The sequence below is a fragment of the Cynoglossus semilaevis genome, chromosome 4 (genome assembly GCF_000523025.1).
Source record: "Cynoglossus semilaevis isolate Cse_v1.0 chromosome 4, Cse_v1.0, whole genome shotgun sequence".
In the NCBI taxonomy this organism is placed as follows: Eukaryota; Metazoa; Chordata; class Actinopteri; order Pleuronectiformes; family Cynoglossidae; genus Cynoglossus; species Cynoglossus semilaevis.
The window spans coordinates 19,352,119-19,369,413 of record NC_024310.1 but is presented as its reverse complement, the minus strand read 5'-3'; the positions used below and the strand labels follow the sequence as shown (position 1 = coordinate 19,369,413).

General features: G+C 40.8%; 1 protein-coding gene and 1 long non-coding RNA gene across 7 annotated transcripts in view; both read right to left on the bottom strand.

Annotated features, from left to right (window-relative positions):
• Positions 1–10,782: 10,782 nt before the first annotated feature.
• Positions 10,783–17,295, bottom strand: part of arap1 (ArfGAP with RhoGAP domain, ankyrin repeat and PH domain 1) — a 40,852-nt gene continuing 34,339 nt past the window's right edge. For 3 of the 6 annotated variants that reach the window (XM_025054875.1, XM_025054873.1, XM_025054878.1), the window contains 4 exons: positions 14,359–14,422; positions 14,085–14,243; positions 12,068–12,105; positions 10,783–11,381 (listed from right to left, as the gene is read on the bottom strand). In XM_025054875.1, the coding sequence (XP_024910643.1) occupies positions 12,085–12,105; positions 14,085–14,243; positions 14,359–14,422 (244 nt within the window). In that variant the 3' untranslated portion in view covers positions 10,783–11,381; positions 12,068–12,084. Of the gene's footprint in view, positions 11,387–12,067; positions 12,106–14,084; positions 14,244–14,358; positions 14,423–17,295 lie in introns of all 6 variants that reach the window. The other 3 variants (XM_025054876.1, XM_025054877.1, XM_025054874.1) reach the window with 3 other exon arrangements.
• Positions 13,364–14,090, bottom strand: LOC112486915 (uncharacterized). Its single transcript, XR_003049493.1, has 2 exons — positions 13,950–14,090; positions 13,364–13,845 (listed from the first exon to the last, which is right to left on the bottom strand). It is a non-coding gene; the product is annotated as an uncharacterized LOC112486915 (long non-coding RNA).

Here is a 17,295-nt window from a genome sequence, read left to right as displayed (position 1 = left end):
TTATAGGGAAGAGCGGCACACATGTACAATTCAAATCTCAAAAATGAGACTGGAGGTCAGAGAAATGACCGTAACACAGCTTATCAAGAGACACGCTGCGGCCAGCATACAGATGATGTCACTGCTGCTGCTTTTACACTATTAAACAGTAGCATCACCTGCCCCACAGCACCTTACGTTAATCAAGTTTAATTAAAAACCGTGTAGTGATAAAGAGAGCCATTCCTCACCCTGTTGGCTTGTAGTCTACCTCACACACACACATATAAACGCACACAAATTCACACACTGAGCAGAGAGAAAAACCAAAGGTTAGCCCAAAAAATACAGTAAAGGTTTTGCAGATATTGAAATTGAAATAGCCAATCAGGAAAGAGGAGAGAGTTAAGGGTTGGTCTGTGAGTGTTCAGTGAAGGACTGCAGGTTTGTGATTGGTGGATGACCAGCAATTGGACACATTGGTTCTGTTAAAGCAATTCATTCGATCCGTTTAACTGATATAAGAACCCATACGATTTTGAGAATTAAAAAAACAAAAAAAATATTATCAAAAAATACAATAATAATTATGGGTCATCATCTTCTGAGCCAGTAGTTGCAGATTGCCGGATTACTGAAGTACTGATGCTAGCTAAGCTAAGCTAAGCTAAAAAATATAATAGCTAACATATTTGAAATTGACCATAAAAAAGTCAGCAGGTGTAAAAAAATAATAATACAAATCTGTCATTCTCCCGTTATTCCAGCTTACATTACACAATTTCAACCCATTTTTTTTGTTCCTAATTTCATTTTTTTTCATCCTCCTCACCTGCCTCCCAGCGCCACATTTTCCCCCTATCTCCTCCTCAGCACCTTTGCATTTTCTCCCTTTTTCTCTGTCTCCTTCTCTCTCTCTCCATCTCTCTGTGCCTTTCCTTGCAATTCCTTCACGTCTCTTCTTCCAGCCATTCTTGTTTACTCCTTCCAAGTCCCTGCATGGTGATGGTATCTGGGAGATAAGCCCGGTGTCAGACATGAAATGTTCTTCAATTACTCTGTGTCTGCTGCTGTGAAAAATCTACAGGAGCAAAGATAATGTCATATCAGAGAGAGGAAAAGAAAGGTGTAAAAAAAATAAAATGAGGGACCGATTGAAGTAATGACAGAGGCCATAGACATATGAACGCATTACCGTAATTTCCTGGACTATTGAGCGCACCTGAATATAAGCTGCATACAAAAACAAAAAAAAATTATATCAAGGCCATACTTTTTCTATTTTCACTGTTAATTAAATGAATTAAATAAATGCTTTTTTCAGTGCCTGTAACACGGCTGGTTACACGTTAGCTCCTTCCTGCTTCGGCGCCCCGACCGTAGTTGGAGACTTAGTGATCTGCTCCAGGGCAGAAGCTAACGTTAGCTCCGGGGCTAACTCCCTTCACTTTGTGTTTGTCCACAGTAGAGGTAAACAGAAACAGGGAAGTTAGGGTCTTTATTATTAGCAACAACGAGCACAACAGAACATAAACAGTGTTTTACGCTCACGCTTCAACATGACAGGGCTACAAACTGCTCTCAACTTTCGCTACCGTTCTCTCTCGCGCGCGCACGCCCCACACATATACGCACACAGCCATTCACAGACAGACATACGCTACTAGTATAACACACAGTAGCCGACCAGAAAAGTTGTCGATCGCTAGCGGTATGAACTTCGCTAGCCTACAATACTTTTCTTTGCTTTTTACGTCGTTTAGCATTAGTAGCTGCTATGTTTATGTTGCCCCCTTGCAACTCTGCAATGGGGGGGGGGTCTCAAAGTTCTGGCCTCAAGGCCAAATCTAGTCCACTTACTTATGTTGCCCCCTTGCAACTCTGCAATACAGGGGGGTCTCAAAGTCCTGGCAATTCTAGTCCACAAACCCCCTAAATCTGGCCCGCAACTAGATGTTGATAATGGATTTAATGTTTCTTTTTAGGAGTTTAATTTTTTTTCTTCATTAAATGCAGTCGTTTGCACTGCTGCATTATATACCTTTATAGGATTTAAGAAAAAATATTTTCTAAAATTGGGGGTTTTTTGGGGGGGAGTTTGTATTAAACATTGATAACTGATGTTAACAAAAATAGTAGCTTCACAACATATATATCTCTGGGGTTTTTTCTGTTTAGAGCTGAGTGTGACTCATACAAGAATGGCCTTTGTTCCGTCCGGGGTGACCTTTCGGTTGTATGGCTGCAGTGCTAACCAGAAGACCGCCTCGTAAGCCCAGCACTGTTTTGGTATCCGCCATGATGTAATGCATCAAAAATAGCCCACATTAATTCGTTTTCTTTTTTAGATTTGTTAGACCAATCAGATATTTTCCACCTGTTTCTAGTCTAGTCTCTCAGCCAGGCGGAGTGAACTGTCTGTTGGCAGCAGCAGCAGCAGCAGCTTCATTTTTTACTGCAAACAGATATTGAAGAGAAAACAGCTCAACAGTGATTTTACAGAGCATCACTTTAAATGAAGTCCCTTTTTTTTTCTCACTTGCTGCTACATCTGAGTCAGGGTTTGTAAAATGGAGAGAGGTTCAAACAGAACAGCTGCCAACATAGTAGATGTCCAAATGATTCAAATTGAATTGAAATCACGTTGCTGTTGTTCAATTGTGACAGTGATGTAACCTATCGGAAGCGAAGGCATCTGTGTTTGTTAGAAATGCGAACAGAGTAGGAGCCCATAAGAGAATAAGTTTTTGATATAAACTGGGTTGTGTTTTGTTTCTTTTTCTTTTTTTTAGAAAAAAAATAAACACAAAAAATGGATTTCAGATTCATTTACAATTTAAATCTACTCCCAGATTTAATCCTGCCATGGGTTAACCCACATTTAAATCTCGCTCCACAGGAGCTGGGAAATATTTGCAGCTTTTTTTTTTTTTTTTTACGTAAAAACACATTTAAAATCAGCTTTTTTACATTTTCAAATCCCACCAAGTTTCCCCCCCGCCCCCCTTGATAATATTAATTCATTGACTATATATGAATAAAATATGAAAGTTTAGTGAGGAGGATCCACTCAGTAATGCTGGTGTCCCAGTTTCCACCAGGGCCTCTTCCTTTCACTGCAAACCCAGCCAAATTATGTGTATGCACCTATATATGTGTATATATATATTGGAGTGACTGAAAGTAACTCAAAATTTACTCACACAGAGTAATACCTGGGCCTCTTTAGTTGAACACGATGCTGATGTACATGCAGGAATTGAAGAAAAACATTCAAAATAATACCGATTAAAGTACTTTTTCATCATACACCTGACAATCCGAAATGAATCACTACTGATCCCCGGGGCACCGTGGTTGTTTATCACTGCTCTAGTGTAACACTGCTGGCCCATACAATCTTGTATTTCGTATGGGTATGACTTTGTTCGTCTTTGCCTGCGCCGATTTCTTTCCCACATGCAATAAATGTAGCCTCCTGCGGGAATATATTTTTACAACAGATGGTTGTCCGGGAGAATAAACAACAAACGTAGAAAACTAACTGAAGGCTAGTTTTGAATTTTTTTTTTTTAAGGATAAAGATTTTTTTTTTTTTTTTTTTAAGGCTAAAGACAGAAAATCTAATGTTTGGTTTCTGCACCGCGTCTCTCTCCCCTTTAGCCTGACCTGGACACATCATGGCTGGCTGATTGATTGTACAGGAGAGAGGAGAGTGGTTGCCATGGGGACAGATGAAGGACCTCTCCTGCATTTTTCTCTTCTTCTTCTTCTTCTTCTTCTTCTTCTTCTTCTTCCACTCCTGAAGGACCAGTAATTGGTGATGAACCTGAAGGGAAGGGGCTGGAGGCTGTTAATCAGGGGCAGTGAAGCATGAACACACTTTAGCCGGAGTGCTGCAGGACACAGAGACACTGGGAAACACGTGCAGTATTTGTGCGTCGAAATCTGTTCCCAAAGTCACTTTACGTATGCCGTTCTTTTTTTTCCCCCCCAAGGTTAAAAGGTTACAACAACTTCATTGGCACCAGTGTGTGAGGAGAATAAGTGTGTGTAGTCTGCACGTTGTTGCTGCGTCCGTGTTCCCCTTGATTTGTCTCCCTTCGACTCGACAGCAGCCGTAGCAGCGTCGGCGGAGATCAAGTGTGAGATGATAAAGAAACTTTACGGAACAGCGTCCAGCTGTGAGCCGCTCCACGTGATGCTGCAGATAATCAAACTCCTGCATCGCACGAGTCAATGCCAAGTCTGTTTGTGTGTTTGCAGCTGCAGCTCACAATAGGGGCGGATGGGGAGATGCGCAAAACAAACTCACCACAACAGACGTTACAGGACGGGAAGTGGAACAGGTAGAGTGGCTTATTTTATCGTCTTGAATGCGGCGGGCGTGCGAAGCTCAAGGCAAGCGTGTATTCACGAAGCAATGCAGGAGCTTCATCGGCCAGCTCCAAGAGAATTGTTTAAACGAGGGGGAAGTTCAAAAGCTCAATAGAAAATGGCCACAGCTCGCCTCATAACCGGATCATTACAGGAAAAAGCGACCCACCCTTATTTCTCCTCCCTCTCTCCTTTCGGCTTCCTGTGAGCTACATAATAAGGATGTATCGTTTATGAACGCCTAAATGTTCTTGCCCCCGCCCTGCCTCTCTGACCGCCTTCAGAATTAAACCCGATTTCTCTGTCTCTGAGGTCAGCTCAGGGATCAGGGCCGAAAAATATAGGTTTTTATTTGCTATTTGGAGACACCTTTGTGCTCAAAATTTTTCCCCAAAGCCCTTTTCAGTTTGCCTTTTTTTCCCCCCCCCCCCCAAGGTTAAAAGGTTACAACAACTTCATTGGCACCAGTGTGTGAGGAGAATAAGTGTGTGTAGTCTGCACGTTGTTGCTGCGTCCGTGTCCCCCTTGATTTGTCTCCCTTCGACTCGACAGCAGCCGTAGCAGCGTCGGCGGAGATCAAGTGTGAGATGATAAAGAAACTTTACGGAACAGCGTCCAGCTGTGAGCCGCTCCACGTGATGCTGCAGATAATCAAACTCCTGCATCGCACGAGTCAATGCCAAGTCTGTTTGTGTGTTTGCAGCTGCAGCTCACAATAGGGGCGGATGGGGAGATGCACAAAACAAACTCACCACAACAGACGTTACAGGACGGGAAGTGGAACAGGTAGAGTGGCTTATTTTATCGTCTTGAATGCGGCGGGCGTGCGAAGCTCAAGGCAAGCGTGTATTCACGAAGCAATGCAGGAGCTTCATCGGCCAGCTCCAAGAGAATTGTTTAAACGAGGGGGAAGTTCAAAAGCTCAATAGAAAATGGCCACAGCTCGCCTCATAACCGGATCATTACAGGAAAAAGCAACCCACCCTTATTTCTCCTCCCTCTCTCCTTTCGGCTTCCTGTGAGCTACATAATAAGGATGTATCGTTTATGAACGCCTAAATGTTCTTGCCCCCGCCCTGCCTCTCTGACCGCCTTCAGAATTAAACCCGATTTCTCTGTCTCTGAGGTCAGCTCAGGGATCAGGGCCGAAAAATATAGGTTTTTATTTGCTATTTGGAGACACCTTTTTTTTCTTTTTTTTTTTTCAAACATTTTATTACGTGTTATATGTTATATGTTCATGTACATATACAAGTTCTCATAGATGTTGCGCCGATGGGATCTTTTATTCCCTGCTGCAATTTTGTAGTTTTTGAAGCGCCGTTCAAATAAAATGTATTTCTCTACAAATCCTCAAAAGTTCATCTAACACAGGCGTGAGCAAACTTTTCGACTCAAATAAATGACATGTAAAAGTCATGAATCAAGGATAAAATGCTAAAATGCTAAAACGTTTTTATTATTCTCTACGCCATCTATTGGGGAAACATGGGTATTGCAGGGGAAAAGCAGAAGTATATTTATATGATAAATATTATGGACCTTCCAGTGGACTCTGCCCCCGCAACCCGGTCACGGATAAGCGGATGAAAATGGATGGATGGATGGATGGATGGAATTAAGACAACTTCAATGAGACTGATTTTTGTTATTGATTGATGAGACTGATAAAAAAAAAACAAGTTCACCTAATCAGTACTGGGCCCAGTATCTGCTATTCCTGTAAGTCGCTTTTTTTTTTTCATCTTTTGGCTGGTGCCACTTATCCTGCAGAGGGCGACTTATAGTCCAGAAAAGAATTCTTTCAAAAAGAAGACGTACTCTGATGGGCACACCAATGTCTTGCGAGTGTGTCCTTGACCCCTGTATGTGCAAACTGAGGGTTAATCCAGGACAGAAGGTTTGTCATGTGACATGATTTTGTGGATAAAGTGGAAAAACAATCGAGCGACATCGACAATCCAATCATCGCTGCCATGGAACAGATCAGTGTAGCTGTTTGGTTTCACCGAGGGTCGGATCAAATCAGGCTTCGTTTATGTAGCGGCGGCGGCGCAATCAGAACATTTAGAGGAAAGTCAAACAGAGCAGCATCCTCCAGAGCAAACGTAAGTGGATAAAATTAGTGCTGTGATCATGACACTGACGTTACAAACGACGTAAGAAAGACGTTTCTCTCCAGATCCTCAATCCTCAGACGTCCCTGTTTGTTTGTTCAGCTATAGAACAAACAGCCACCAGGGAAAAGAAGATTGTTTATATTAAAGCTATTGGAAGGGGAGGGAAGAAGTAAACAACAATTGATTTTGGATTCATTTACAATTTAAATCTTCTTACAGATTAATCTCAAGATGGATTAGCCTTAATTTAATTCAAGCTTCGCAGGAGCTGGAAAGACATTTATAGCTCTGTGAATTCATATAATTAAAAAAAACAGTGCCAACAACAGTGCATCCAAATCCCCATGACAGACTCACTTGTATTTATTACAGAAAATCATAATTAAAATGTGAATTTAAATGAGGGAAGAAATATATGCTTGTGCCCTAGTTGCTATAGTTCAAACTTCCTGTTGTTTTCATTAACTTATATATATTTTTAAACTATGATCAATGTAAGAATATTTTCATATTCTAGGTTTACTCTAACTGTAGTTATATATAAGTCGCACCTGAGTATAAGTTGCAAACCCAGCCAAAGGATGAAAAAAAAAGTGCGACTTATAGTCTTGGAAAAACGATGAACTTGACTCTAAATAATCATTGTAGCTGTGAAATGAATCGCAATTAATCACGGACTACACAAAGTATAACAAAATGAATGAATTTGTTAAAATTAAAAATGTTTCTTTATATTGGATATAAATAATAAATAATTACTTATAAATACTGTACAATGTTCCCTCTCTATATCGCGGTTCTCCTCTGTAAACTCATCTGTTTAAAATGGCCTTCTCTATCTGATAGATTCAATTCCACTGCTGTATTTCAACCTGTTCTTAATGTTGTATTGTTTTTAATGTTGTATTGTTATCTCTGTATTCACTGTAAGGTGTCCTTGAGTGACAGAAAGGCCGCTATGAAATAAAATGTATTATTATTAATTAGTACATCGCAGATTTTTTATTTTCCCCTTTTCGCTATATTGCAGTCTTTTACGGTCGATTGACAGAAAGGCCGCTATGAAATAAAATATATTGCAGTCTTTTACGGTAGATAATTTTTTTTTTTAATTTCCAATATTTTCATTCTTTTAAACGGTAAAACTTTGTTTACCGGGAGGAGACCGAACGCAGCATTGAGCGCTCTGTTCCTCACGCTGATTGGCTCATGCATCGTACCATCTCTGATCGTCACTCGCCGTTACAAAGTACGTTGCTGTAAAGTCTGTGCTCTTGTGTTTGGTTGAAAGTTTACCTTCATTTAACGCCCTACGACGCCTCCTAAACGGAGCGGCAGCTACTGTATGTGACCACTGTGGTGCAGAGAACCCGTTTGTCGTTCATTCATCCATGTTGTTCTCTTTTCTTCCTGTTCAGACTTTCAATGAGCTCACACGCTAGGCGGGCGGTTGACGGTGCTGACGGACACCGGTGGCTGCTGCTGCTGTTGCTGCTGCTGCTATTGTCACTCTCCCATTGAGTGTCAGCTAGAGGACTCGCGGACACACTGTGCTCGAATTTGCATTTTCAGGTGGCAGGTGTTGCTGCCAGGTGCCTGTTGGTTCCCTCCTGAAGCTCAGGCTCGACCTTATCTCTGTTCTCCCCCTCTGCTTCACGCAAGCGCCGCGCTACAGTAAAGGCCATTTTGGCGTGTTCGTGCGGAAGCGCTTCCTCCTGTGTTTGCTCTCTTCCCCGGTGGGTCTCCTGTGCGTGTGTGAAGGTCTCTTCTCCTGTGTGAGACCCTCACGGGGCTTTCCCCCTGTGTGTGTGTCCAGGGGCGGAGAATGACCCTGATGTGTCAGTTCAGCTTAAAAGAACTAACGCAAAGCTGGTGGACCACCATGATTTACACACACACACACACATATACAGAAACCCCCTCAGGGTTCACCCTGCGCTAACTGTTACCGCCCAGCCCCAGTCACTGTTGACATTTTCCTTAAAGCAAATCTTTTTGGCATCTCTTTTACAGCCTTACTGTAACGTGACATCACCCTGACACTGGCAGGCCTGATGAAAATGTACGTCGCTGTCTATTTGTGTTTACAGTAAAAGTACAAGCGGAATGCGTCATGTATTTGTTTGTTGTCCCGCAGGGCAGATTACACAAGGACTTTGCACATCCTGTGTGTTTGTTCTTTTTTTTGTCTTTCGTCCCATAGGGGATGTCAGCGCTGGATGGCACGGGAAGGAAAATGTAAGCCAATGTTTCCCATGTTGAAAAACGCACAACACATAAGTGCGTTAGCCAGATGTCTTTATGTGTTTATTGGATGCAAAATCAGATGGATGCAGAAGAAGAAAAAAAAAAAATCGTAAAATTTTAATGACGTCTCCGACGTCCTAGTGGCCAAACGTGGACGTTAACAGTGAGCCAAATCAATGTGCAAATGTTTAGGAAATTAGGGACAAAGTGGAGATCTATGTGTTTTTTAAATGACCGTATTTTCCGGACAATAAGTCGCTCCGGAGTATAAGTCGCACCAGCCAAAAAAAAAAAAAAAAGCATAATTAAGAAGAAAAAAAAAACCAAGTGCCCTCTAGCGGCTGTCAGTGTGAAAATAACGAACATGGAAATTTCCAGTGGTAAAGGAGTAGCAGATGCTGTTACACAAGCCTAGAGCGCCCTCTGGCGGAAGTCAAGAGTGAAAATAACAAAAGTCGCAAACCCAGCCAAAGGGATGAAAAAAAAAGGCCAAAAAATACGGCAATTGGATGTTTATATATTTTTAGAATGCAACTGTGCCTGACATGAGCCAACATTTATACACTGGGGTTTTGGTGATTCATCACAGCACAAAAAAAAAAAAAATGAAGGATTTAAAATGTGACCCCAGAAGGCACTGAGGTGATACAAGGTGGAATAGGGATGAGATGAATGTTAGCCGGCAGAGCACCACAGGCTGCACACACTTTGCTGTTGAATGATTGATGCCGAGATGTCAGTCATTTAAAGGCTCCTGCAGGTGAAAATATGATTCATTTGAACAGTTTAGTTATGTTTTCCTGGCGATAAACATCACCACAGAGGTTTGTTTTTAGATTGACCATAAAATGAAGGTGCGTGTCATAGTTTCTCTAGGCACTATAGTTATATTTGAACTTCTCTTCCTCTGTTCAGGTTGGACCTGCATCTAATAACACAGTCAAACAAATACAGCAAAGTGTATTTACTATATTTACACAGGTGTTTAAAACCTTAACATATCTCACTGGTCAAAGCACATGTTTTAAAAAAAAAAAGAGAGAGAAAAAGATGTGAATGTGAAAAAGTGAAAAAGTTCTAAGACAGATGCATTTTTTTTTTTTTAAGGTTTTATATTTTAATAACTAAAACACATTTCCAACAACTTTGACATTTCATCATTTATTATAAAACTAATGTTTTATTTTTTTTTCTGCGTGTTTTTAACCTTTGAAAAACTTTTTAAAATTGTGAAATCAGAGCAAACATTTTATTTGACCAAAAATTAAATGGAAAACATTATTATTATTTAAGAAAATAGGTTTCGATCGACCTCAGTCTGTTTTTGTTCTCTTCCCAGAACTGGAAAACAAAAAAAGTTTCAAAAGGAAGTGGTTTTATACTAAGACATCTCAACATGTCATTTTCTTTTATGTAAATACCATTTGCAGAAGTGGAGAAAAATAGATTTGTTTTCATAAACTTGCCTCGGAACTTTTTGACTTCCCCTAAAACACGTTTGGACCCAGTAACACAACACGCGGCACAGAGGAAGAGGCCAGAAGACTTTGTCCCGATAATGGAGCACGTTTGGACCCAGTAACACAACACGCTGCACAGAGGAAGAGGCCACAGCTTTAAAGTTTGTCTAGTGTGCCTGAAGACTACGTCCCGATAATGGAGATGCAAAAAAAAACAACCCCAAAACAAATTAACCTAAAATAAATGTATTATTCAATCAAAAAACCTAAAAAAAAAAAGATCTAATTCTTCAGATACACTGCTGCTCAGTGATGAAACTGCAAAATGCTGCCATCTACACTGGAGGCAGCGCTGACGATAGGGAGAGTAGGAGGAAGGGAGGAGAGCGAGCGAGAGCGCGAGAGAGAGTGAGGGAAATATAGAGAGAGGACAAACAGATCAGGCCAGAAACATGATGAATAAGTAAAAAAGGGTTTGAAATGTGACCTACAGCCAGACGGGCAAACAGGATTTATTTAAATAAAGATCAAGAACAACGGCAACACTTCTACTCATTTATCTCTCCCTATTGTAGCAGGTTCTGACCTGACCGTTGACCTTTTTTTTTTTTTTTTTTTTTGCGTTAATATTTAAAAATATACAACATTTTGTATTGCTTCAGCAAACATCTGTCCTTCCTGTACTCTCTAAAGTAAACCCCTAGTGACTCATATTTACACATGTAACCTGCAGTATATTTACACTAAGTGTATTCACAAACCTGTCTGCAGACTAAAGTCTCTTTAGACGGCGTAACATATCATTGTTTTCGCTAATATTTGTATTATTAAAAAAACATTAGCATTCAATGCTAGTGCATAGATTAGCCTAAGGTTGGTTGTTTTTTTTGTTTTTTTAACCTAGTATGTCTTTTCCATGCCTCTGTATCACATGACTAAAGTAGGACATTTGACTGACCACACTGATCCACTACGGGCTGGAACTGATGTTAAGGAAATGTTCAGACTGGTAATTGTCCATCGGCCTGTGTCGACACGCTAATACCGTACATCACTGTTGTGTACAAGGAAAAACCGGTGATCAGTTTTATTCTCAGGCAGCAGCTCTGGTGCAGCGGGAGAATCCGTTTCTCTGCTGCGTTCGTTCCAGCAGTGATGTAACTGCCGTGCTTGGAGATCACCTGATGAGTCTGACCATCTGCCCTTCCAAAAAAAAAAAGGACAGGGTAAAATGTGGGTTTAATCTTTTTCTCATTGAAAACAAAAATGATTTCTACAGGCCGAAACCGGTCATTAGCTTTAATTCATTATTAAAAAATGTGTTTCATAACCAACTCCCTTGAGAAATTAGGCTTAAATCTTTCATCCAGGCTGTGAATGTCTTGGAGCCATGGCAACCAGACATTAGGTCACTGACATGATGACTTAATAAGCGGGGTTTGAGAGACCAGATGAATAACTGACACACAGACTGACGGATAAACCAACACAACATCTGTCCATTTGGACTCTAGGGTAATTCAATAATTGAATATCAAGTCATTTTAGCTCAAGATTTGTTAATTCATTATCTTTAACAGCCGAAGAAAAAAAACCCCTTAAACATTATTTGGTGTCAATCTGAAAGGACAAATTCATACAATACCCATACAAATGACTTGATAACCTGCGTCTCATATAGACAAGGGTTCATGTTGCGCAGCATTTGTAATTGTATTTGAGATTATTAGGAATAAAATAATCTGCCTCCGTGGGATTTCTGCTCATGACCAAAAACAAACTGTCTCACAATACAAGGAGCGTGAAACAAATTTGTGACCAGTGGGTGAAGTGCACGTATCAAAAACCAAAAGTCGAGACTGGGTGACTTAAATGGATCCTTACCTGTTCTCAAGCAAAGATTATGGAACATCCCTAAAAAGCTGAAAGATATAAAACAAAAAAAATAGAGCAGTGACGATAATGCTGTTGTTCAAACATGTGCAGACATTTGAAACTTGTGGCAGAAGTGATATGTGAAAACTGGAGGACGGCCCCTAACTGAGGGAGCCTTCATTCATCATACACCTTTTATGTTCTAAGTCTACAAATAGAAGTGAATGGTTATTTAAAAAAAAAATCAAACTAGATTTCAATGTCAAAGTGATGTTCTGGTGCAGGCATGGGCAAACTAAGGCCCGGGGGCTGGATGCGGCCCGTTCAGTTTTGCCATGCGGCCCGCCAAACTTGTTCAAATTATATAATTGTTTTGTATTGTGATTATACTTCTGGCTTTTCTCTGGAATTATCACATTTACTCTGTAGATGGCGTAGGGAAGGCTAAAAGCCTTTTAGCATTTTTGCCTTTGTGCATGACTTTTATCTTAGTTCAGTAATTCATCTATCTGCTCCTGACCAGATAGATTAATAATATATATACATATATATACATATATACATATATACACATATATATACACATATACATATATACATATACATATATACATATATACACATATATATACACATATACACATATACATATATACATATAAACATATATACATACACACATATATACATATATACATATACATATATACATATATACATATATACACATATATACATATATACACATATATATACACATATACACATATACATATATACATATACACATTTATACATATATATACATATACATATATACATATATACACATATATATACACATATACACATATACATATATACATATAAACATATATACATATACACATTTATACATATATATACATATACATACACATACATATATATATATATAATGAATAAAATAGCCTGTCAAATTTTAGGACCAATTGGGGACCAAAACGTTTGCCCACCCCTGTTCTGGTGTGTTTAAGGACAAAAGTAAAACAAATACATATTTGTACTGTTTCACATTAACAATTTGGGTAATGAAGATGAGACATGACAAAACAACCATCAGTGTGTCAGACATCAACCACACAGACACTGAGGCGCTCTCTCTCTCTCACACACACACTAAGAACCCAGCAACCAGCAGCTGTTGCAGTCCCATCACCAGGGTGATCACACATCATCTCTCACCGTCTCAGGAATTCGGATTCCCATTCATTCTCAGAAATAAGTAAAAAAAAAAAGAGAGAGAGAGACCTTTTTCCAAACAGGTACTTCTCAAAGAAACAACAGCGCACCCCCCCCGGGCGCCCCAGTATGACATGAACAGCAACAGATGAAAAGGCAGACATCTGATGTGCTGCCTCGGTCTGTAGCTAGCTGCTAATGAGAGGTGTGTGATGACTACTAACAGCAGGAGGAGAACAGTGCACGTCAGACTGCAGCCTCGCAATAAGTCAAAGTGAGCGAGTTATTCTGGATGACTGCTTCCAATTTCTTTTAACGAAAATACAAGCCGAGGATGATGACATTTCAGATCCTAACGCGGTCCAGTTGGGTGTTTAACATTTAAAGCAAGCGATCCTCGTTTGTGATTTTGACCTGCGACGTACATTTCACGAGGATCCATGAAATCTATTCGTGGTCGTCGGCCAAAGTTCCAAAACCCAGATCCTGTCATGACGATTAAATCATTGATGAATCACAGAGCAGAGACTATCGATCCTGCACGGGTGCAACCTTCGACTGCGGCACTGAATTACACAGAGAAAACAATGCGTGAGTTTTTCCCCCATTTAGCATCTCAGGGTCTAAAATCCCAAGCTCACGAATAAAAATCGAATGCAGATGAGTTCACCTCTTGGATTCTAATTAAGGTTGAGGATCTGGAGCACCTGTGCAGCATCAATGTCTCTGGTTTCAAGCCCACGGCTCTGACGAGAGCTCGCAGGCTCGTCCCAGATTAGTTCCACTGATTGGTCGGTTCACTCACAGAAAGAGGGTCTTGGCTGAAAGCTGCCACGCTGTTCCGCATCTCATTCTCACTGCCACGCAGGGGTATCAGTGAAACGTTACCGTGGTGCGTGTTGGGCAACACGCGGCTCACCCTCGTCTGCTGCAGACCGTCCTGAGGCCAGACGTCACCGTTGTACTTTGTTGGGGGGAGAGGACAGACGGTCAATAAAAAAAACAAAAAAAAAAAAAACAAGAAACAACGATAAAGGAAAATGGCAAAGTTGAAAATAATAAGAGAACACAAACCACACCTGGACGCTGAGAAAATTTGCGTACCACTCTCGCATTTCTGACTGGGTGTCACAGCAAACATAGCTGCAAAGAAAACAGGGGTTACATTGGTGAAGGAGAAGGAGTGATAAAAAAAATCTGAAGCTTGAATGTAACTCTGTGTGCATCCGTCTTTACGTTGTCCTCCATCTAAGACAGGCCATTTATAGGGCTCTGCCATCTATAGGGACCACGTGAGCATTGCAGCGAGAAGGCAGAAGTATAATCACAATAAAATATATATATAAAATATATATACAATATATATAAATATACAATATATAATTTGGACAAGTTTGGTGGACCATGCCTGATCTAAGGCGTTTCGTGGTTACGTTGCGATCTTTTCTAAATCTACTACGAGGGTCTTGTTCAGAACTTCACCCACAGGAATAGAATAGAGTACTCTTCTTTTGACAGATGCCTGTTTGATTATCCGATATTTCAGCACTTCATGATGTCGCAGATGTACTTGAATGGCAGTACAGAAAAAGCTGGTCTCTCATAAAAAAAAAAAAAAAAAAAAAAAAAAAAAGGACGTAACTCCAACTTTCCAACGTACAACATAAAAAAAAACCCCAACAGAATCTAATGAGCAGCTCGGACAAATATATGTCCTTATGCGGCGCTATATGCAGAAAACAACTTTGTTTACATTCAAAGGTTGTACTCCATACACATTGTACAGGGCCATATTTATTTTCTTTCGTTTGTGTTTTTTTTTCTCCTCCATGATGGCTCCAGGTTGTGTGTTATTGTTACATAACAATAACACTATATTGTCCCTGAAATGACTGTTCTGTGTTCTAGCTGTTTTCTCTTTTTTCCTGGGGGCCTTGAACGCAACAAGGTATAGTGCGCATGTGCATTTGGTTTTGTTCTGTCGAGCCGGCGTGGATTATGTCGGGTTTTCTTGCGGCGAGCAGTCAGTAGGTTTTAGTGTACACTGTGGCCAACAACAGTGTCTACTGACTCAACGGAAATAAACCGCTTTCTCATGAAAACAATAATTTTACCACTCCGCTACAATATCCCTTTCATGCATGACGGTCACTACAGTGGACAGCTATTGAAATGTCATTTTCTATGATAAGAATAGGTTCTGATGGCAGTGTTGCATATACGCCTCTACAGTGGATTCTCATGCGTCCACTGTCGAGGCTTATATGCTCTTTGTGTTCGGGGGGGGGGGGGGGCAAAGTGACATCACACGATTTGGACAATAATCGTTTCATTTCAATTGTCTTCTTTTCATGATCGTGGGAAGGCAAAATCGTAACTGAAATCAGATTTCGATTAATCGCCCAGCCGTAATTTGTAGCATACAGAAGAAATTATGAGGATCCTCATCAGTGTCCCTGCCTCACACGTGTCCCCTTTTTTTTTTCATATATATATATAAAGAAGCCCGTGTTGTCATCACTGTGATTTCTGTCTGTACAAGAATATTTTATGCCACCAGGTCGCCGGCCCTGAGTCATCAGCCAGGCTGTGGCGCTGAATAAATGGGCCCCATTTATCACGGATATGAGCACCGACTCGGGCAACGCCACTTACTCAAGAGCTCTCCACAGAGTAACAACAACACAATGAAACCAAATCTGTACTGAGACAAAAAAAATGGCTGAGCATCCGGTTTAACACACAGACACAGACGGTCAGGCACTGCGCACACGGGAGAGAGGGCACACGTGCCGTCACGCCACACGCGAGCAGAACTGCATGATGAAGCGCGGCGGCGCTTGTTAGCGGTGGAGGTAGTTATTCTCTTTAGTGAACAACGTGAGCTAATGTCACGTGAAATAACACACTGTCCGTGCAATGAATCTGCTTAATGAAGTCAAACAGGTTCAAGACAGCCAGCAACTGCAATTAATTCACTGAAGATGCTTTTGTACGTTTTGTTCAGCCAACTGGATTTTCTTTATTTATTTATTAAAAATATTAATTTATTCTATCCCTTTGTTTCATTCATATATTGTGTCAGCGTGAAAACGTCTTGTTTAATACAGAAGGATTTGTTACGTCTGGGCCTCGTCTCTTATTTTTGTATTTTTATTTTTATTTTTTTGTGTGTGTTTTTGCTGAAGGTCATGACTACACGGTGTAACCAGAACACGATACGGGTCCACCTCACCATGAGAACAGAAGCCCAATTACATCTGCGCAGATATATATCTCCTGCCGCTCGACGACATGGCGATCGCTGTAAATTAAAAACGAGCGCAGGCACTCGCATTGGATATTCAAATGATGCGCACGAAGAGCGGCAAATGTAAAACGGACACACAAGAGTGGATTCATGAATGCAGGGAGGCGGGGGCTGAGATTACCTCACACTCACACTCTCACTCACACACACACAGCGTGTTGGGACCTGTTGTTATTATCTTATTTTGTAGCATAAAGAATAAACCTCTGCGTCACGTGATACCACTGATCCCGAGAAAGAAAAAAACACCAAACAAAAGTGCACCCAGAAATGTCAGAACAACTGATTACAGTAGGTGTAGCATGTACTTATGCAAAGCGACCCGAAGCTGTTGTTCCCCCTGCAATTTGACTCTGTTAAAACAAAGCGTAAGGCACTAGCAATTGCGTCAAGGAGTCGTCAAGGAGTCTGTGAACAGCAGAGGCGGGACCAAGTCATTGCTTTGCAAGTCACAAGCAAGTCTCAAGTCTTTGCACTCAAGTCCGAGTCAAGTCTCAAGTCAAAATAGGCAAAGTCCGAGTCGAATCCAAGTCAAGACTGGAAAGTGTCAAGTCAAGTCTCAAGTCCTGCCGTTTCTGTTTCGAGTCCTTTCGAGTCCTTCCACTCACTGCCACTCGTTTTTTTTGTTGACCATCTCGTAGTTTTTAAATCCGAACAACACGATCTTCGGTATCATTTTCTCTAACCCGCGCATTGTTCGACAGCT